Source organism: Babylonia areolata, chromosome 8, assembly GCF_041734735.1.
Source record: "Babylonia areolata isolate BAREFJ2019XMU chromosome 8, ASM4173473v1, whole genome shotgun sequence".
Taxonomy (NCBI): domain Eukaryota; kingdom Metazoa; phylum Mollusca; class Gastropoda; order Neogastropoda; family Buccinidae; genus Babylonia; species Babylonia areolata.
The window spans coordinates 36,991,003-37,012,909 of record NC_134883.1 but is presented as its reverse complement, the minus strand read 5'-3'; the positions used below and the strand labels follow the sequence as shown (position 1 = coordinate 37,012,909).

The 21,907-nt window shown below is 43.6% G+C and overlaps 1 protein-coding gene across 6 annotated transcripts in view; it reads left to right on the top strand.

Annotated features, from left to right (window-relative positions):
- The window catches only part of LOC143284775 (hepatocyte growth factor receptor-like), a 231,207-nt gene that overhangs the window by 34,867 nt on the left and 174,433 nt on the right, over positions 1–21,907 (top strand). For 5 of the 6 annotated variants that reach the window (XM_076591766.1, XM_076591762.1, XM_076591764.1 and 2 more), the window contains one exon: positions 19,124–20,264. The exons of the other annotated variant lie outside the window; for it this stretch is intronic. In XM_076591766.1, coding sequence (XP_076447881.1) covers positions 19,191–20,264 — 1,074 coding nt within the window. In that variant the 5' untranslated portion in view covers positions 19,124–19,190. The remainder of the gene's footprint in view (positions 1–19,123; positions 20,265–21,907) is intronic. 6 annotated transcript variants of the gene reach the window in all.

Genomic DNA, 21,907 nt, shown 5'->3' with positions numbered 1-21,907 from the left:
GGGTGCTGCACAGACACATTCCTGGAATAAAGACCGTCCTATCTTGATTTGGATTGGAGATGTCATAAACCCTTTCAGTGAAGAATCCTGATCTGCCGTGTGCGAGATGACGTCTTTCACCTGCTGGGGTTTGTGTTTCCATTGGTCAAAGATGGACGTCGCTACAAAGATTATTTCCACTCCTGAGTCCACTTAAGCCTGAACTGGTATCCCACCAACAGTAACTTTAAGCTCTGAAGAAAGAGCTCACTACACTCGATTTAAGTGTAAAATCTGAGTTGGTTTTATGCTATCTCTTTTCCCTTTTGTTCCGCACTATGGCCACCTCGAGGCACATTGGTGATTGGAACACCTTTGGCAATTCCTGCCAAATTGCTTTCTAAGGAGACCATACCATTATCCCTTTTCTCTGCTCCCAAGACTGTGATGATGAGGTCAGAGACTTACCCAACCTCCTCGACTGACTTACTTGACTTATGCCTATAGCTCCGCTCGGGAACAAAGGGCCGCTGTTGCGGTTTCTGTAACAGACTTTTTTTTTAAAGAATTGGATTGTTAGCCCTATTCTAACCCCCAACCTGGAGGACCAGTGAGCGCCCTTCGTCTGGTCTCTACCCCTTGACCTGTCTGGCTTGGGTGGCCCTACCAGGAGACGAATCTCCAGCCAGCATAGCTCTCAGGGTCACAGAGACACGCAAGCCCCCCAGCCACGGCAAGGCAGCACTCAATGTGGGGAGAACCTCCTCGACACTTCTCTGAAATGTCCGCTGGTTTTCTCATACCTGTTATTTGTATGGCCTGTGGTTTCCTCCGGTTCGGGGACTTGGCCTCCATTCCCGAGCCTTAGCCCTTCAACTCCTTGACTGCTTTTTTGTCCTCCGTGCATTTCTTATACCGTGTGCAGCTGATTTTCCTGTGCCTTTCTTGATTACAGAAAAAGCACTGCATGACGGCGTTGTTCGGCCTTTGAGAACCCTCTTTTTTCTGCTCAACCTTCTTTTGCAGGGACTCCACTTTGCCTGTCAATGTTTCCATGGCTTTAGGAAGGTTGGCCATTGAGGTCTGGTCCTGGGGGGCTTCCTCAGCAATAATGTGGGGGCCCTCCTTTCTTCCTTTCCGGCCTTGAATTCCCCAGGAAATGTGCTGGGACTGCTGAAGTTTGTTCAGCGCTTCTTCCACAGGAAATTTTCCCGCCTCCTTGTCAATACTGCCTTGGCAGAACTTGCTGATGGCCTCTGTTCTGGCAAGCTTCTCTGGAAATGCCCCGAAGGCTGAAGTTGTCAGGGTCATCACTCTGTCTGCCCAGTCACTGAACGTCTCATCTGGTTGCATGGCTTGTTGGAACTCAATTTGGGCAGATTCAGTAAGTTCCCTTGTGCCGATACGCTGCTCCAATTTCTTCTTGATATGTCGGAATGAACCTTCCGTGCCTATTCTTGTCGCCATACCATAGAAATCGAGAGCCTTATTCCAAGCTGCAACCCAAGTAATCCCGGCGTTCCGATTCCGACCAGTGCAACACAGCGCAATAGCTTTCAAACTTATGTTTGAAGGAGAGCCATTTCGATTTGATATCATAACGTAGGTTTTTTGGCAGCTTGCTTGGGTCACCCTGAGGAGCTTGAATCCTGATGGTCATGCCCATGATATCTTGGGTTCCTGTCCCTCCTACCTGTATACTCACCTTTGCGGTCACTGCACCTGTGATCTTCTGGACCAGAAGAACAAGGACTATGACCCCTGTCTCGTGATCCAGTGTATGCCCGTCCCCTGGTTCCAGTATCTCTACCCCTCAAGCTGTACAGTGGCCTCTGGCGTCACTTCGTTTGCAATCACCAGCTGACAGTAACTCGAGGAGCAAGGATCAGGTCTCCTTCCAGACTATGTGTGGACAACCCTCATCCTTTCACACGTCTTCTAGTGAAGACCCTTCCTCCTGTCTTTAGGCTGGTACTTTTGGAATGGGAAGTTGGTAAGTTGGCACATAAGGTAGAACAAGGAGAGGGCCAGTTGATCTGGGCTTATGTGCGCTCACTGGACTCCAGAAAGTTTCAAAACCTCTGGAGATAATGTAGACCAAGTGTTTCCCAGACTATTTCCTGGTCTTGCCCCCTTACTAGCAGGTTGTTGAATCCCTGACTCACTATTAAACTCGATCAGAATGAGAAGTTCTTGGCTTGGTTCCCCATGAAGAAGCGGGAACTCTACTGGAACTTCTGGTGGGGTTGGTTCTCCTTGGACAGTGCTGACCACGTGTGCAATTTTATGAAGTGCACATTTGACATTTGTTTTAACTCAGCTAGAGCTGCCAGTCTATCTGCATTGTTCCCATCCGTCTGTGGATTCGGTAGTCCTTCCGCCACTTTGTGAAAGTTGGTAGCTTCGTTGCGTGAGCGGGCGGCGGTAAAGACAGTGAAACAGATCGTAGATATGACTTGAATTACAGTAACGTCGATCACTAATGTTGCATTTCTAATATTGTTCGTTCGAGAGTCAGGAGTTATTCAGGAAAATCACTCTAACTTTCTCTCTCCCCATCTGTCTGTAATAGCGCACACTATGCTACATGCAGAATTAACTAAGCCTTGTTGTTTTTGCTGTGCGTGCAAGTAACATAACATGGTGGTAGCGTGTGATTTTCTGCATCTGACTTCACCGAAGAGACTTAAGTACGTCCTTTATTCAAGGAATACTGATTTCTATGCTGAAGTCTTAGGTTGACCGCGTGCCTTGTAGTGACGTCATTCGAGAGAGAGCATTAGCCCTGCTGGTTTTGCCGATTGCTATTCCATGCTGTGGTATTGCTTGTAGGCCAGGGAGGCTATGCTGTGCTGACTACATGTACTGTTTGAGTCCCGCATAGATTGCTGAACTCTATGCAGAACTTGTGAATGAACTTCCATTTTTTTCTGGCACACTCCTGCTGCAATCTTAGTGCTACTCTTCTGACGTTACTTACCCGTGACATACTTTACTTCATTTTGTGACACAAAACATTGCTATTTTCTCTGGAAATACTTTGTCTGCCAATACCAAATTTGGCTTAAACATAGTATGAAAAAAATCTTCACACTCTTATCAATCACAGTTTGTAAGTCTCCCGAATTAAGTCGTATTTCCGAATCATTAACGGTTTATTTCTTTGATATGTGTTCCGAAATCCAAAAATTCTAAAAGCCACTTTCCACTGAGTTTGGCTGACTAGAAGGTAGGTTGTGTTCGAAGGCAACGTGACCTTGTATTTCTTGTTCACAATTAAAAGGAAAGAAATACAAATTCTGGACAGAACACTTGCAGTGACACTAACTACACTACCGGTGTGTTTACTGCATATAAATATTCTAAAGTGGACACTGAATTAACTGGAATAAACATAAAAGAAAATTTGAATCGATCGTTTCTTTCAGCCTGTTGTAGACAGGATTTTTTTCTTTTTTTTCTTTTTCTTTTCTCCCAAGCTTATCTTTTATATCAGTCATATTCAATTCAGAGCACTTTTCAACGACTTTTTAAATCTTTTTTTCCCCTCATGATTCCTTTACTGGATAAAGCGCAAAGCACAAGTGAGTCTATAAGGCTTTGTCTCATGTCTAGAACTGTTTTTGTTTCACACCTTTGTTGTCCTTTTCTACTTTCAATATCCACTCTGTTATTTCTTGCAGTCTTTTCTTTCTACCTCGATCTTTTTATATCTTCTTCCTTCTAAAATTGAGAAATCGAACATGTGTTTGTATATTTATCATGAAAAAACATACATACATACTTACAAACATACACTTATCTCCCGCCGCCTTATGTGCTTTAGGGAATAGTTCTAGTGTTGAATGTATGTCTGCGTGTGAGTTACAGTCTTTTCGTGATTGTGAGTGTGACAGTCGTTTTACTGGTCATTTTGGTGTATTTTCTGTCGCTTTTTGATCACGGACAAGGGACTTATGGTTCGATTTGTCAACCTCACTTTCTTCTTCTTCTTCATCCATTACGCTGAGCTGCTCGGCTGTCGGCCATTGAACAAGCAACCTGAACGTGCGGAAGAAACTGCGGAGCAGAGTTGTCCAGTGCCGTTCTCGACCACTCGAGTCTCCTACAGTAGAACTGAAATACTGTCACTTCAGTGTACGTAGTCTAACCTTACTCTGTCCGCGTGTGACAAACTTTGTCATCTTTGTTTCACAGTCCGGTTCCATGCTCGGATCTGCAGTCAGATCAGTGGGCTTCATGCCATCGAAGGAGAGAAAGCAACGGCCGGAGATTTCAACATAGTAGGCCCATCCCAGTGCATGTGCGTACGAGACATCGAGTCCTTCGCTTCCCCTGTCCAGTCGATGAGCGATCGCCGATCAAACTTCTTCCCTCTGTGAACTTAACAACCTGATCTCTATTCCCCTCCACCCCCACTCGTCCAACAGTTCTAAGCTCTCTGGTCTCAAAGTTGCATCTTTCAACGCAGTCTGTTGGCCCCAACTGCAGAGAGAAAAGAACCGCTATTTCTTCTTTTATTGTTGACAACAACATTGATTTACTGATTATTGTGGAGACGTGGCTCAAGCCCCGTGGAGACGAAGCAGTGTGTGCTGATCTTGGCCGTATTGGTTACGCCATCAAGTCACTCCCTCGTGCCTCCTGTCGTGGAGGCGGTATTGCAGTCATTTACAGAGACACTCTCACTCCACCTTACCTTCACCTCCACATTTTCCTTCACCCACTATCTTTTGAATTGCTTCAAGTGTCCCTCACTTCCCAGCATAGCGTGCTGTACTTCATGTGTGTATCGCCCCTGGCCCACCTCTGTTAATAAGTTAACGGAGACCATGTTCTTTGAACAGTTTCCTAATCTTTTGGACTACTGTGACTGTCTTCATGGAAATCTGTGTCTTTTGGGGGATTTTAACTTTCATGTTGACAGTTCCAATGATCGTAGTGCTGTAAAATTCTTGGAACTTCTAAATATATACAACCTTTCTCAGACTGTACCCACAAGCATGGTCATACTCTTGATTTGGTGATTGAGAGGCCCAGTGATGGAGTTCATCGATCGTCTAATGTGAATCATGACTTAGTGTCTGATCATTTGTATGTAGTCAGTGTCCTCGACATAGAACCCCCCTCCTCGGTGACACTGTATCGCAGTGTACGCAACATTCGTGCTATAGACAGAGCAACTTTTCGCGACCTGAAATCAGGACTTGAGTGCATTTAGTTCAGCTGACCAGTACAACACTGCCCTTCAGGCAGCATTGCACAAGCAGGCCCCTGCATCTCGTTACAGGGTGTCGTCCAGGAAGGTGTCGTGTCCATGGTGTTGGCTTCTTGGTGAGGAACTGCTAGCAGCGAAGAGAGAGAGACATGCAGAAGCACAATGGAAGGTATCTGGTATAACTGTCTACAAACAATTCTACAAGAAAGCCAAGAACTTTGTTACCTTTCTTGTGCACAAAGCGAAGACTCTGTTTTTCAACACCAAGATCTCTTGGTCATACACTAAAATGTTAAATGTTACATGTTTGTTTGAGTGTGTATGTATGCGTGCCTGACATCTGATTGAATGACACAGGAAACGAATGATGAGCGCCCATTGGCAGCCGTCAGTCGGCTCTACCCAGTTAGGCAGCCTGTTGTGTAAATGACCCCGTGTTTGTAAAGCGCTTAGAGCTTGGTCTCCGACCGAGGATAGGCGCTATATAAGTGTCCATATCAATCAATCAATCAATCAAAGATCTCCGAAGCTAAGTCAAGCAAAGAACTATATTGCATTATAAAATAAGCTTTGTGGCAGAACAAAATCTTCTTTGCTTCTTTCTGTCTATCCATTTTCAGTACTGCCCATTGTCTTCTAAGATTTTTTCTGCTAAAAAATTAATCTCAGGAAAGAACTGGATTCATAGTCAGTTGTGTCACATCCCTTGGGAAAAGAATTCCAAGGTGTTCCTTTTGTTGCTTTCACACCCGTTTCATAGACAGATGTACTTAGTGTGTTGAAAAAGTCTGCTCCAAAAACATGTGACCTGGACCCCCTACCCACACCACTACTGTATGTGTGTTTGGATGTTGTTTTGCCTGCACTTATAAAAACTATAAATGATTCTTTAATTTCTGGTGTCTTCCCTGATGTATACAAAACTGCGCTCGTTAAGCCCTCCTAAAGAAAGCCACTCTGGATCACAATGACCTCAATAGTTTTCGACCAGTATCCAACCTTGCTTTTGTGTCCAAAATTATTGAAAAATTGTTCTCTCCCAACTTTCAGACCATTAATTTAGCATTAAACAACATGTTCTCTTCTTTTCCGTCAGCATATAGATCTACCCATAGCACCAAAACTGCTTTGTTGAAAGTAGTTAATGACCTGTTACTGTCTGTTGATGAAGGTAAACTGTCTGTTAACTTTGCTCATTCAGTCAGCTGCGTTTGACAGAATGGACCACAGTATATTCCTTTCCAGACTTGAACATGTTTTTGGGATTCACTCAATAGTTTTTCTGAGTTGGTTTTCTTCATACCTATCCAACCGCTTCCAGAATGTCTCTGTTAATAACTTTAAGTCTGATCTAGCCCTGATCTTCTATAGTGTGCCACAAAGCTCTGTCCTGGGCCCCGTTGTGTTCGTTCTGTACACTGCTCCTGTTTCTGATGTCATTTCTGGCCATTCTGTTCTTCACCACTCTTTTGCTGATGATACTCAGCTACAAAAGTCTGCAGAACCAGACCAAGTACACAGTCTGATTCTGTCAATGCAGGACTGTATTCTCGATGTTAAATCCTGGATGACATTCAACAAACTTAAGTTAAATGATGACAAAACTTAAAGCTATGATTATTTCCTCTGCAAGAATGTCCACAGTTACTTCTTTTTCTACCTCCACTGTGGTTGGTGATGCCACGGTTCAGTTTTCTAGATCAGCAAGGAACCTTGGAGTCGTTTTTGACACAAACCTCAGCACGCATGCTCGGGTAGTAAATCTGATATGCATTGTCAATTGTGAACTTCGTCGCATCAACTCTATCCGTCAGTACCTTTCTGTTGAAACTACTAAAATTCATATTTCTGCTTTTGTGCTGTCACGAATCGACTACCGTATTCTCTTCTCATAGGCTGTCCACATGATATTCTTCAGCGAATTCAAAAACTTCAAAACAATGCTGTCCATCTGACTCTCAGAGTCCCATGTACTAATCACATTTCTCCTCACCTCTGCACTCTACATTGGCTCCCCATTGAAGCGAGAATTACATACAAAGTTGCGTGTCTCTGCTGTTCTGCTTTCCACTTCGCAGGACCTACATATCTTTCTGACCTTATCAGTGTTTACACTCCCGCAAGAAATATCCGCTCTTCCTCTGATTGTTACCTTTTGAAACTTCCTTGTGTCAATACAAGAACCTATGGTGAACGTTCTTTCTTCTTTGCTGCTTCTCACATCTGGAACAACCTTCCTCATCATATCCGTGCATGTTATTTTATTTCTGCTTTTCGCTCATCACTAAACACTCGTCTTTTTAAAACCTAGCTATAAGCACTCTCAGCTTCCTTGTTCTCCAACACCGCCCATGTCAACTTACTTTGGATTTATGCCAAGTGGGAAAGGGAGAGTGGGGGACGGGGGGGAGGGTTTTTTTGAGAAAGAGTGGTCATGAATGTTTTATGTAAGTTGTAATATTTTTCTTTCAAGTAAAGCGCCTTGAGCTCTCAGAGAGAAAGGGTGCTATATAAATGTACATTATTATTATTATTATTACACACATACATACATACAGAGACAGAAAGACATGTTTATATGCATGCATGCATGGATACATACATACGTACATACATAGACATAAAGGTAGAGACAGAAAGACAAACAGAGAAAAAGAATAACATTTTGTTTCTTTTCTTCACATCATCAGTATTTCGGCTGCTGGTAGCCATATTCATGAACAAAACAATCACGATCTTATTCTAATGAAATAACATATGAGCTTGAAGTTCTACAAGTTATAACAAAATTTCCAGCTTCAGTATAATTTTTTTAACCGCAGGCTTGAATTTAACATAACCACCTTTCTTTTTTTCCAAATCAAAACGTCTTCAAGTGACTGGAAAAGGAGGTTATCAGCAAGGCTCGACCGTCTTGGCACCCTCCTCTCCTTCCACTTGAAGGTATTGCCAGCAGTTGTCCTCACCTTTCACCCGCAAAGAATTGCCTTTTCCTCCCTGCCACCCCTCCCCTTCACCTTATCTCCCCCCCCCCCGGCCCCCCCGCCCCCCCCCCCCCCCTTTCCTCCACTCCTTCTTCCCCCGCCTCTTCTCACCCCTTTCACCGCCTCAGCCGTATTGGTGAAGCCATAATCTTTGGAATCAGCTGGAATCTGCACTTTGGGCTCTGAGCTCTTCCACCTCCCCTCTTCTTTCTGCTCACGCCTCCACCCATTTTCTCATTGCTACCCCCCTTGCCCCCCACTTCTCTCCGTTTGTCCTGATTGCAAGGATGCGTTCTGTGCCACTCCATGAAATATAAACTTGACTCTCAGCAACAGTTTTGTGACTTCTCTACCTCTTATTTATCTTCCACCTCGTCCCGCTTTACCCTCCCTGTCTGTCTGTTTTATGTCCCTTTGTCTGTCTTTATGTGTGTGTGCGCGCGCGTGTGTGTGTTTGTGTGTGTGCGCGTGTTTGTATGTGTGTGTAAGCGCGCGTGCATAGAGACAGAAGGAGGAGGCAGGAAGAAGGGTGCTGGGAGTGAGAGAGAAAGAGAGAGAGAGAGAAAGAGAGAGAGAGAGAGAGAGAGAGAGAATATCTGCTAGGGGGTCTTATCTACTAGGGGAGGGGGTGGGGGGGGGGGGGACGTCGGCGACGTCTTAGCAACTAGGGGGATGAGGAGCAACAGAGGGATGAAGAACAGAAAGAAAGAGAAAGACGACTGATAGAGATAATGTGTGTGTGTGTGTGTGTGTGTGTGTGTGTCAGACGGGGAGCATTGTTTTAAAGTTTTTGAATTCGCTGAAGATTATATCGACAGCCTGTGAGAAGAGAATTACAGAAGTCGATTCGAGGCAGTACAAAAAGAAAAATAGGAGCTTTTAACAGAAATACACTTACGGATAGAGTTAATCTGATGAAGTTCACAACTGACTGCGCGTATCAGATTGACTACCCGAGCGTGCATACTGAGGTTTGAGTCAAGAAGGACTCCGAGGTTCTTTGTTGATTTAGAAAACTGAACTGTGGGATCACCAACCACAATAGAGGCTGGGAAAGAGACAGATGTGGACATTCCTAAAGAGGAAATAATCATAGCTTCAGTTTTGTCATCATTCAACTTTAGTTTGTTGAATGTCACCCATGATTTAATGTCAAGAATGCAATCTTGCATTGACAAAATCTGACTGTCTATTTGGTTAGGTTCTGCAGACTTTTGTAGCTGAATATCAGCAAAAGAATGGTGAAGAAATGACATCAGAAAGAGGAGCAGTATATATACGAACAGAACGGGACCCAGGACAGAGCCTTGTGGCACACCACAGGTCAGGGTTGGTTCAGACTTGAAGTTGTTAACGGAAACATTCTGGAAGTGGTTGAATAGGTATGAAGAAAACTAATTCAGAACTGTTGAATGAATCCCAAATGCATGTTCAAGTCTGGAAAGGAGTGTACTGTGGTCTGTTGTGTCAAACGCAGCCAACAGATCGAGCAGTATCAATGCAGTTTACATTCATCAACAGACAGTAAAAGGTCATTAACTGCTTTCAACAAAACAGTTTCAATGCTGGATGCCAATTGATCTGAAAGTTGAAAGATAACTTTTTTCAGTAATTTTGGACACTAAAAACAAAAGACTCTCCCATGCACTGATCACATTTCTCCCCACCTCCATACTCTATACGAAAGGGACACGGAGCGAAAAGATTTGAGGTTATTGTGATCCAGAGTGGCCTTTTTTCTAAATAAGTTCAGTTTTGTACAAATGAAAGAATCACACAGATACACACACAGACACACAGACAAACACACACACACACACACACACACATATATATATATGTATATATATATATGTATATATATATATATATATATATATATATATATATATATTGTAAGTGAATAAATGAAATAATACCAAAGCTTAATTGTCGAAATCAGAGTTATATGCCCAAACACAGAAACCCGTTTGAAAGGCGCAAAACATGGACTGAACAGTACATTGATCGAGCTCATAGGGTTGGCCAAACATGATCAGGCAAACCCAGAACGATGATCATCAAATCTAGTCTTTGGCAAGACAAAAGGAATCTCATACTTAACCGGGATTTGCGAAATAGATTATAAAAAAAGGGAGTCAGATAGGCCAAAGATTTGACAAAAAGACAGGCAGCGATGGTTTCAGCAGCAAAGCAAGAGGGTAAAGCTGCGTATTTTTTGTGAGGGGCAAGTAAAACAGTTGGACCCTGAAGACCAGACCCGAGAACATACGCTGAGCAGAAGTGGGAGCGGAAAAGGACGTTTTGAGGACTTGAAATGCTGGCTTGATCAGAAAAACAAACGATCGGCAGTTGACATGCGCCCGTGACTGCGGGGATTCACTACTACGTCACCGTGACGCCAGCAAGGCGCGTGACCTTCCCCCCCCCCCCCCCCCCCCCCCCCCCCCCCCCCCCGGCCCCCGCAGGCAATGGGAGCGGCAGCAGAGATCGTCACCTGTCAGCGGCGGGACTTCCTTGGTGGGAGTGCAGAGTAACGGCAGCAGATATCGTCACGTGTCACCTATCAGCGGCGGGACTCCCTTGGTGGGATTGCAGAGTAGCGGCAGCAGAGATCGTCACGTGTGGTGGGACTCATGGAGCGAGTGCTTGGCAGAGCAGCGGCAGCAGCAGTAGTGACCTTTCACCTGCCCCCAATGTGCCTCGCTGTCAACGCGTCGGGGCGAGCAGAACGACAGGCGCCGCCCCAAAACGACAGGCGCTGGCGTGACAGACAAGAGTGGGCCGCGGGGCGCGCGGTGTCAGTGTCAAATAAATTATGAACGTGCAGACCGTGTTCTGGCAATTTTATCGTCGCATGGAAGGAAAAACGTGCACAACAACAACCCCAGACATGGTAGACACTGACGGAACAAAGCTTAAGACAAACGAAGAAAAAGGATCCGCCCTGCTCAAACGTTTCATACAACAGAGTGATCAAAGAAACTTAGATGAGAAAAAGAAATATGTTGAGGAGTTAAACCAAACCCTTATGCAGACTGGACCTGATGATGACTTGACAATAAATGATCTAAACGAAGCAATAGCTAAATGCAAGAAAGAATCAGCTCCTGGCCCAGACAAAGTTCGCTACTCGGACATCAAGGAACTATCGGAAGAAGACAGAAGCAACCTTTTCAATCTGTATCAAAACAGTTTTCACAATGGACATGTGCCGGAGGACTGGACACACAGTTCTGACAGCTTCTTAAAACCCATACCAAAACCAGGAAAGGACCATCATCAGGTAAGCAGCTACCGGATCCTAACCATGCAAAACATTGCCGGAAAGCTCATGGAACGCATGATAGCCAGGAAACTTGCAAGGGATCTTGAACACAGGCACATTCTCCCTTCAAATCAAGGTGGTTACAGAACAGGCAAGTCCACATGGGAAAACGCAGCTGCTTTTGCATATGAGGTGTATGAAGGATTTCAAAGAAAAGAAGAAACACTAGCAGTAGCAATCGATCTTGAAGATGCCTACAATAAGGTCCAGTTTGCGCACCTCATGGAGCTGCTACTAAGGTATGGAGTAAGTTTGACACTGACAAGATGGATAGCAGCAGCGCTTCAGGAAAGAACCGTCGTCCTACGCCTCGGAGATTGGATGTCTGCACCTTCTAAACTATCCATGGGACTGCCACAAGGGTCTCCGCTTTCTCCTGTCCTCTACAATGTCTACACGAAGGGCCTTGCAGACTTAAACAACAATGGAATAGCTCGGGTGCTTACTCTTGCGGATGATGGCCTGGTCTTCAAAACTTCGAAAGATGCTCAGGAAAGAACTAAAGCCGTCCAGAAACAACTAAACAATATTACTCAATGGTGCAAAGACACAGGATCTTCCATCAATCCAGCGAAAGCCCAAACGTTGCTGTGCACCCTCAACAACAGAACCGCGAGCAAATCACCACCTTCTGTGTCACTCGATGGGATTCAGATCGAGAAAACTGAATGCCTACGCTACCTAGGAATACACTTCGACAGGATGCTGACCTTCAGAAAACATACGGAAAATACTGTTCTCAAATGCAAAAAGGGCCTTTCAGTCTTAAAAGCAATGGCAACCAAAGGTATTGAACAACGCCACCTCTTCCTGCTATACCAATCACTCGTCCTCAGTGTGATTGACTACGGACTTGGGCTAACAACACCGTCTCAAAGCAACCTCCTAAAATTAGAAAGAGTCCAAAATGAAGCTATGAGGCTGATCCTTGGAACAACAAAAGACACACCCACAGAAACCATGCAATACCTGCTTGACCTTCCTTCAGTGCAGGCCAGAAACAAGTTAGAACAGGTCAAGACCTACTTCAAAGCATTAGAAAACCCTCAAAACCCACTGCATGACGCAGTCAAAGAACCAAAAGGCAGCCGCCTAGGACGAGGAAGATCATGGATGGGGCAAACAGAAGACACAATCCAGCTAGTATGCCGACTACAAGACCTGAAAGAAACAAAAGAATGGGAGAAAAACCCCGAAAACCTCAACCATCTATTCAACACAGCCATTTCACCCACTCTATGAAGACATTGTTGGGAATGGCCAGAGGGCAAAACTGATGCGGAAGTGAAACTACTCATAGAAGAAAACAGTAAAGAAGAGGACATCATCATATACACAGATGGCTCAGTCACCAAAGACCAGTCCGGTTGGGGATTCACTGCGAAACAAAATGGAAAAACAGTTAGGGAAGAGAATGCTGCCTACAAAGTCACAACCTCCAGCCTAACGATGGAAGTTGAAGCTGTGACACATGCCCTCCAGTGGCTATCGTCCATCCATACGCCCGGAAACCAACATGCCATGATTCTAACCGACTCAATGAACCTCATACAGAAAATTGAAAACGGAATGGGAAGCCCAGAGTGGCATAAGGCAATGCGAAACTTTCAGATTAAAAAACTCACATGGTCATACTGCCCGGGACATGCAGGTGTTAAGGGAAATGAGCGAGCTGACAGACTTGCTGGTAACGCAACACCAACGAGCGGCCTACATCTAGGAAAATCGGAAATCCTCAGAAAAGTCAAAGAATATAAAAAAGAACAGGTACAAGGCCATCACACCATCGATCGCCTCAAAGAAATAAAAGCAGAGAGAGGGAGTGGCCGTAAGTCTAACATGAAAGGTAGAGCACGATGCTTTGCTAATCAAACAAATATCGGCATCATTTCCAAACCAGCATTGCACAAATTTCTTCAAAACGGAACATAGTCTCTGTGGGCTTTTCCAAATACAATAGACTGAGCAACACACTAGACGCCACGTTCTTGGCATCAGAGATCTTTTCCCATCCCTCTTGCGGCCAATCAGTGGCAGCCTCTGTGCGTGTGTGTATGTTTGTGTGCATGTGTGGGTCTGTATTTTTGAGTGCGTTTGTGCATGCGGGAGAGTGTAAGTGTACACAGGTGTCAGTAGAGTTCTGTGCACGTGCGTGCGTGCGTGCGTGTGTGTGTGAGTGTGTGTGAGGGGGAGGTGGGGGTGCGGGGGGAGGTGGGGTAGAGGATGAGGTATGTGAGTGTATGCATGCCTACACTGTGGGAGCAACAGGATATTGGAACGTATATATATATATATATATATATATATATATATATATATATATATCTTTGTACATATGTGCGTGGAGATATGGGCATATGTGTGTGTGCGCTTGTACAAGTAAGTGTTCATCTGTGTGTGTATGTGTGTGTGTGTGTGTGTGCCGTGGAAGCTGTGTTACGTAGACTAGAAATGAGTGTGTGGAGGAGGGGGGTAGAGGAGGTGCAGGGTAATGTGTGTGGTGTGTGTGTGTGTGTTGGAGCTCATGTACGTTTATATGTATTTGACTGTGCTTTCATATCTGTGAAACTGCATGTTCGGTGCATATCTGTTATGCATGTGTGGGTGTATATGTGAATGTGTGTCTTCATGTTTTACATCTATTTGCTTTTTTTTTTTTTTTTTTTTTTTTTGTTTTTTTTTTACATTATAGTTATTATTTATTATTTATTTATTTATTTGTGTAAGCTTATCTATCATTTATTCACCTTTTTTTTTCTCTCTCTCCCTCAAGGCCTGACTAAGCGCGTTGGGTTACGTTGCTGGTCAGGCATCTGCTTGGCAGATGTGGTGTAGCGTATATGGATTTGTCCGAACGCAGTGACGCCTCCTTGAGCTACTGAAACTGAAACTGAAACAGTTCTGGAAACTGATACCCAAATCGAACCCATGTGAACCTATACAGCAGGAACTTGGGTGTTGTTAGACAATATGTTATGGAAAAATTTCATACATATGCAACAAGAGAGGCAAGGCCTTCAAGACTTACTTGGGATACATTTATTTTTAAAAATAAAATAAATAAAATAAAAAAGTAAAAAATTAGTCGTTAAGATGTGTTCTGTATTTGTTATCATAAAGCTTCGGGTTAAAAAAGAAAGAAAGAAAAAAGGCCTGAGCGCAGATTCGAACATGGCATGTTCGGGTGGGAAGAAATTGTCTTAGTCACTGCACTATTGCGAATCCATGAATGGCGTTCAAAATGAAGATTTAATAAGCCTGCCTTTTAAGGGGCGATATATCGATTGTTCGGTATTCGAAGTCATAACGCTGTTTAAATCATGTTATTTTGGTATATCTCGGGCATTTAAGAACTCTTTAATAAAAGTCCGTGGTAAAGGAGACGTTACCATCGCCGCAATCACAGTGCAACATTTAGCCGTTTTCTCTGGATCTAGATAGACGTACGTGTTTAGTTACACTTGCCGGGAAAGTACGACACGGTCGATTCAATTTCTCTTTTATGTTCATTCTAGATAGTTGAGTACCCACCTAAAAAGATTCATATGCAGTAAACACGTCGATGATGTAGTCTGTATGTGTTCTGTCCAGAATTTGTATTTCTTTCCATTTAATTGCGAACAAGAAAAACGAAGTCACCCCGTCTGTTTACTAAGCATCGCCAACGCCACTGCATCTGGGATATATGGTTTTCCGGTGTTTTCGGAATAATGGACTCAACGAAATAAACCGACAATGATACGAGAATCACGGCTTAATTCGGGAGACTTACAAACTATCTTTGGTATGACTGTGAAGATTTTTTTTCCTCTGTTTTTAAGCCAAAGTTCGTATTGACGGACAATGAATTTCTAGAGAAAATGGCAGTGTTAAATTTTACCACGGACACACAGACATACATATAAACAAACTGACAGACAGACACACAGACACAGACACACACACACACAGAACCGAACACCGGGTTATAAAACAGACACACATTGTTTACACAAATGAGTCAATAAAACTCACGAACGTTCCATTATAAACTTCTAATAAGATTACTTACGGAGAAACAGGTCGTTATCCTTTGTACATAAGAACTTACGTTAAATCCGCCAAATACTGGTAAAGACTTACGAATTTAAATACCCATGACCAGATTAGCTGGACAGGCATACGAAATGTTAGTACTGCAGCATGAAACAGGCAGATGTAACTGGGTCTCTGGTGAAGAAAGTAAGTCCGGACGGAAAATGGTTTTGGTATAGTTTTTGGCTCGGTCAAGAAGTAGGCAGTGGAGCACAGTTTATTTCTGAATTTAAAGAACGTTTAATCTGTCCTTACAGACAAAACTGACATGCTGGCATAGACGGAAATGACAAATATGACTGGTTCCTTTTTATTAAAAAGTGCATTGGAGGTAGAGAAATATCTGTTAATTGTTACACATAAATGGCACAGATACAGCCTTGCTAGATTCAGATCTAGAACCCATGGCTTAAATGCTAACAGAAAATTGTTTGAAACAACCAACGATAACAGTCGTTCAATGTGTGCAGGGACAAACAATATTGAGGACGAAATACTTTTTTGTTGTTGATCACCCACCGTATGCAGACATTCGCAGAGGATACAAATTATTTTGTGAACCAGCCGCACAAAGAAGAGATCTTACTGCAATACTCTCAACTGAACGTGTTGAAGCAATTATGTCCTTCGCAAAATTTATTTCAGAAGTTAGCGATTTTCGCAAAAAGAGTACCAATATCTAGTTTCCCCTTCGGTTACCGGTGGATAGGAGTGTGGAATAAGGGATTAAAGTCTGCGAGATTTGATCAGTTGCTAGATGGTCGTTTGGTAAGCTACAATGGATTAGGTGAAGAGCGTGAAGATAAATTTACGTCGATGTATGTGCATGTGAATGTATGAGTGGATGTGCGTCAGTGCTTGCAAGTGTTGAGCATATTTTGGTTCGTTGTTGATTGTTTGCTCTTGGATACGTGTTTCTGTTTCAGCCAAAACATTTTTGGTCGATACTCATTCTCCGTAAGATTTTCGAATTTTTGTATTAAAATGTATGTTGTGTCTTTTCGTGTATTCTTCTTCTTCTTGTCCCTCATATCTGTGAAGAGTCACTGGGGCGCCCCAGCGCCCTACGGAAGAACTAACTCTTCACCAGATTTCCCCAGGTCTGTCGTTTGTGTGTCAAATCATCGGTCTCTGCAAATTGTTTTCCCATCCATTCTGCAATATTGTCAGTCTGTTTTAGTCTTGTTTTTTTCCCTTCCCCTCCTTACATGATCGTACCAACGTATTTTCTTAGCTGGTGTCAGCAGATCTTCATATGGCCCGATCAGTATTTGTACTAATACAGTATTTGTGCCAATGAAAACTGAACAAAAGCAGCCCAGCTTTGCAAGGCTTTATAAATAAACTAAAACACCGATACAGAACTGAAGAGTACATAGATAGGATAAACTTAAAATACTCCAATTTTCAAAACAACTAGACACCACCACATAGGTCATTGCTCTGCGATTCATAAATTTAGAATGATTGTCTCTACTCTGGTTATAAGAATATATTACGTTTTTCGTAACTCGGATATAAACAGTTGCATAGATGGACTGTTATATATGATGATTTATCACGATGGTTTTCTTGTATTATCACATTTTCCCAATTATACACTTTTCATTTGTATGTAATTGACCCTCATCCCGTAGAGTGACTTTTTTCTTGAAAAAAGATGAAAAGCAACTGAATACGAAGGAAAGAAAAAACAACAAAAAGTACCCCTGACACAGATATAACTGTTGATAAGAATAGTGTTTCAGTTTGTAGGATTCACTCAGAATAACAAATGTACACGTGCGCATATGTCACATCATGTACACTAAACAAGTCCATTGCATTCCAGTGGTTAATGGTTACAATATTACCTTCTTTACTGACAAAATCAGTATTTCCATGAGCTCTGATATTTTGCAATAGGTACCAACTACATAATTGATATCCCAGTGAATGTAACAGCAAAAAGTAGCATTTATAAACTTACAATTCCCTCGTGTTATCATAAAATTGATAAGGTCTTCACATAGCCACACATACAGTGACAATCGCACTTTGAACACTTGGGTCATAGCGTATATAATGAAATCAAAATTGTGTCCTTTTTTAGCTCAAAGTACTTTCATAAAACAAAAAACAAAAAAAACTATATTATTGCCCAAGGCCCAAGGTTTGCTCCGTAACTGTACAACAAAATCACATTTATGTAAAACAGAATGTTGTATTCGCCAACACATACACAGCTGGGAATTCCAATCCAGTTAATCCCCATACACAGCGGAGTTAGAATTTTTCTCTGACCTATCATAATAATTAATTCATAGCATCAGTATTGTTGTTACCACTTCTATGATAATTTCAGTTGCGTTCAGTTGCTCAAGAAGGCATCACTGCGTACGAACAAGTCTATATACGCTATACCACATCTACTAGGCATATGCTTAACCTGCGCCGTAACCCAACGCGCTTATCCAGGCTTTTGATAATAGTGATGACGACGATGGCGGTGATGATAATAACGATGAAAAGAAATATGTTACAAGTAACCAACACCACACTAAAACACGAAAAATAATGATTATCATTCCTAATACACATCACCAACAATACGTGTACATCGATAAGCAAACCAATTTCTACAACACATTATTTCACACAATGCGTTGCCACCAACTGTAATCATATTTAAGATTGTGACATGGGTCGTTTCTATCATTTTAAGGAAACACAATAATTACACCGAATTATACAAAAAAATAATCATAAATGCTTTGCCACCAACTGACATCATATTGATATTTCATGGTTGTGCTATGGGTCGTTTCCATTCGCGAAACTGAAACAATAATTATGAATCGCATGGATCAAGTGGAGTGATGGCGTAGAGGTAACGCGTCCGTCTAGAAAGCGAGAGTCTGAGCGCGCTGGTTCGAATCACGGCTCAACCGCCGATATTTTGTCCCCCTCCACTAGACCTTGAGTGGTGGTCTGGACGCTAGTCATTCGGACGAGACGATAAATTGAGGTCCCGTCTGCAGCGTGCACTTAGCGCACGTAAAAGAACCCACGGCAACAAAAGGGTTGTTCCTGGGAAAATTCTGTAGAAAAATCCACCTCGATAGGAAAAACAAATAAAACTGCACGCAGTAAAAAAAAAAAGAAAAAAAAGGGGTGGTGGGTGGGGGTGGTGGTGGTGGCGCTGTTGTGAATTTCACACACAGAAAGCTGTTGTGACAAAAAGAGAAATACAATACAAAATACAATCATGCGTAAATATATTTCAGTTTCTGATGGTCGGCGTGTCTTTTCTTATGCTGTCTGTGCAACCATAGTATTCAAGTAAAATGTCTTATCCAAGTTACCACTCAGCACAGTCTGGCTATCATCTCTTCTTCCACCTTTCAAATGATAACGTTCACATGTGAAAATTAAACAAAATGTCTACAATCACCAGCATGTGTCAAAGAAAATTCCTCCTCCTCGATGACAAAAAGATTCATGATGATAAAATTTCCATTGAAGATTCTTAAATGGGACTGATTTTCTCATATGTTTCAGGTGGACCAATCAATGACAAAGTGACACGCCGCATCCGACCATCGAGACTGGAGCACAGGGACCAATCATGACCTCTCCACAGACCTCAGTCAGTCAGTCAGTATGGCAGCTTGTCATAGCACACGTGCTTTTCACCACAACGCACATCCAGTGCATGACCATTCTGAGGACCTTCACAGCCCCGGTGCACCACCCTCTACAGCAGTTAGTGGTCCACAGCGTCACTGGGGACATATACGTAGGGGCCACTAATAGGCTTCACAGGCTGAGTTCAGACCTGACGTTACTGCAGAGTGTAACTGCGTGGCCTGAAGAGGACAACCCCGATTGTCCCCCACCCTCCTCACCCTGTTCTGAAACCAGTCATCTCCGAGAAGGAAGGACCAAAGGTCTTGTGATCGACTACAGCGACAAAACCGTCCTTGTCTGCTCCACGCTTCACCAAGGATCGTGTCGAAAGGTGGCTGCCACCAATATCACCGAGGTAGTCAGTGTCTTCCACAAACCCATAGTGCCTAGCGAGAACTTTGCTAGCTGTGTGATGTTCGTCGGACCCAGCCTAATGGGACCACAGGCTTTATACACCGGAGCAGAGTACAGCGGTCTTGACAACTCTCACAGGAACCTCCTTCCCAGTGTCAGCAGTAGGGATCTTACCGACCTCAGCCTCACATTCTGGGACAGAGACGGCGGCACTCAAAAATTCATCAAAGACCATCTCAGAACCTCGTTTCCCGTGCGATACATTCAAGGATTCATTCACGGAGAGTTTGCATATTTCATGACTATACAGAAGGAGAACATTGCTTCTGAAAAACTAGTCACTAGAATCTCTCGCGTGTGCACACAGGATAGGTACTTCTGGTCTTACGTGGAGATCCCACTGCAGTGTGAGGACTCCTTGAAGACTTACCACGTCCTTCAAGCTGCGGACGTATCCGAGTCCACTCAACAGGTGTTCGCATTTTTTGGAGACTCAAGTGAAGCATGGGAACAGACGACGGAGACTTCTTCACTTCTGTGTGTGCTTGATATGGCTGTGTTGGGCCATGAGTTCAACCGCACAGTCCGGGATTGCTATGCTGGATCTGGTCGAGTTGGCCCTCGACACTATGAAGACGTGAGAACGTGTACGAAATCGGTAGGTTCAACATTGATATTTGTGCTCTCTCTCTCTCTCTCTCTTTCTCTCTCTCTCTTTCTCTCTCTGTGCGAGCGCGTGTACGTGTTTGTATGTGCAGCATCTGCCTCTCTTTGCCGAATATATATATATATATATATATATATATATATATATATATATATATATTTGTGTGAGTGTGTGTGTGTGTGTATGTGTGTGTGTGTGTGTGCTCTCACTCTTGCGTATGTGTATGTGTGGATATTGTGTGTTTATGTGTGTGTGGGTGATTTCCCCCCACCATTTCATGTGACGTATACACTTGATGTAGATTAGCAAGGAGAAGAGAGAGAAAGACCCGTAGGTGCTGGGGAGGACCCAGAGAAGCACTTTCTCCACCCGCCCTTGGAACAATCCTGCACCACCCTTGGAGGCCTGCGCTGTGTTCGCGATGGGTGCAGGCACGCACAGGACACGCCATTAAGAATTCAAGGGACATAACTGCTCCCGAACAGAGGCAAAAGAGACCACAGGATGCAACTCGCGACAGCCTTAAAAGAAGTATCCCCATGGGTGTACCAGCCAGTATTTCATGACTGCAGAGCCAACCAGCAAAAGACACCACCCTCCAGCTGCTGAGCACACCCCACAGACCAAACCGTCCCTGCCCGCAGACAGATGAAGACTGCCACTCCAAACACAGCCATACGGTCTTATAAACTAGAAACTAGTAGAAGTTAACATATCGAAAATAGCAATTGAATGATTGAAATTCAGTTTTCTAACCCACTTTCCTTCTTTGTCTCTCCATCGAACTTCCTTTCTTCTTCATTCCCTCTGTCTCTTCCCCATATGCTTTCTCCCTCAACTTCCCGCTCTCCCCTTCTCTCTTTCAAACACCACTTCCCGAACTCTTCAGCCCTTTTTGCACACTTTTCTGCGGTTTCAGTTCTGCTCACCAGTCTGGCTTGGTGAAGATACTATCACTGATAGGAAAAAAAGTTCCAAGCCCTCTTTCCCATTTCAGTCATGGATGGATGGGCACTTTTACACCTTATTGCTTTCACAAATCTCCCACCCGTCTGCAGTATGTATGCACCCCTGTCGATACCCTTCCCCCGCCCCTCCAAGGCGTTGGGTATTAATGTCCCCCGAACCAAAACTACATTCGGTGATTTTCTTTTGGGGACCATGGTAGAGAATGCGTCACAAGTATTTTCCTAGCAGCTGCTTTGCAGAACTCGGACTGACCTGAGTAGTTCATCCAGGGCATACCACAGAGCTTCGCTCGACGAACTCCTGACACTGGAAAAAAAAACAACCCAGGCCATAAAGCAGCTCAAGGTGGGAAAAGCGCCAAGTCCTGATGGAATACCTCCAGAGATCTTCAAAATGGGAGAAGCCTTTGCTGTCAAACTTACCAAGCTAATGCAGCAGTTCTGGAACAAGGGGGAAAGAGCATCGTGTGACAACCACAGAGGCAGTTTACTGTGGTGCATAGCAGGGAAGATCATGGCCCGAGTCATTCTGAACTGCTTCCTGCTGGATTATGTGGTCTCCAAAAGCCAATGTTGTTTCAGGAGTATCCGGGTTGTAGCTTCTGTAAGCTTATCAAACACGGAATCCGCAGTCTTGGAGAAAATGGCAACATGTTGCTGTCGACC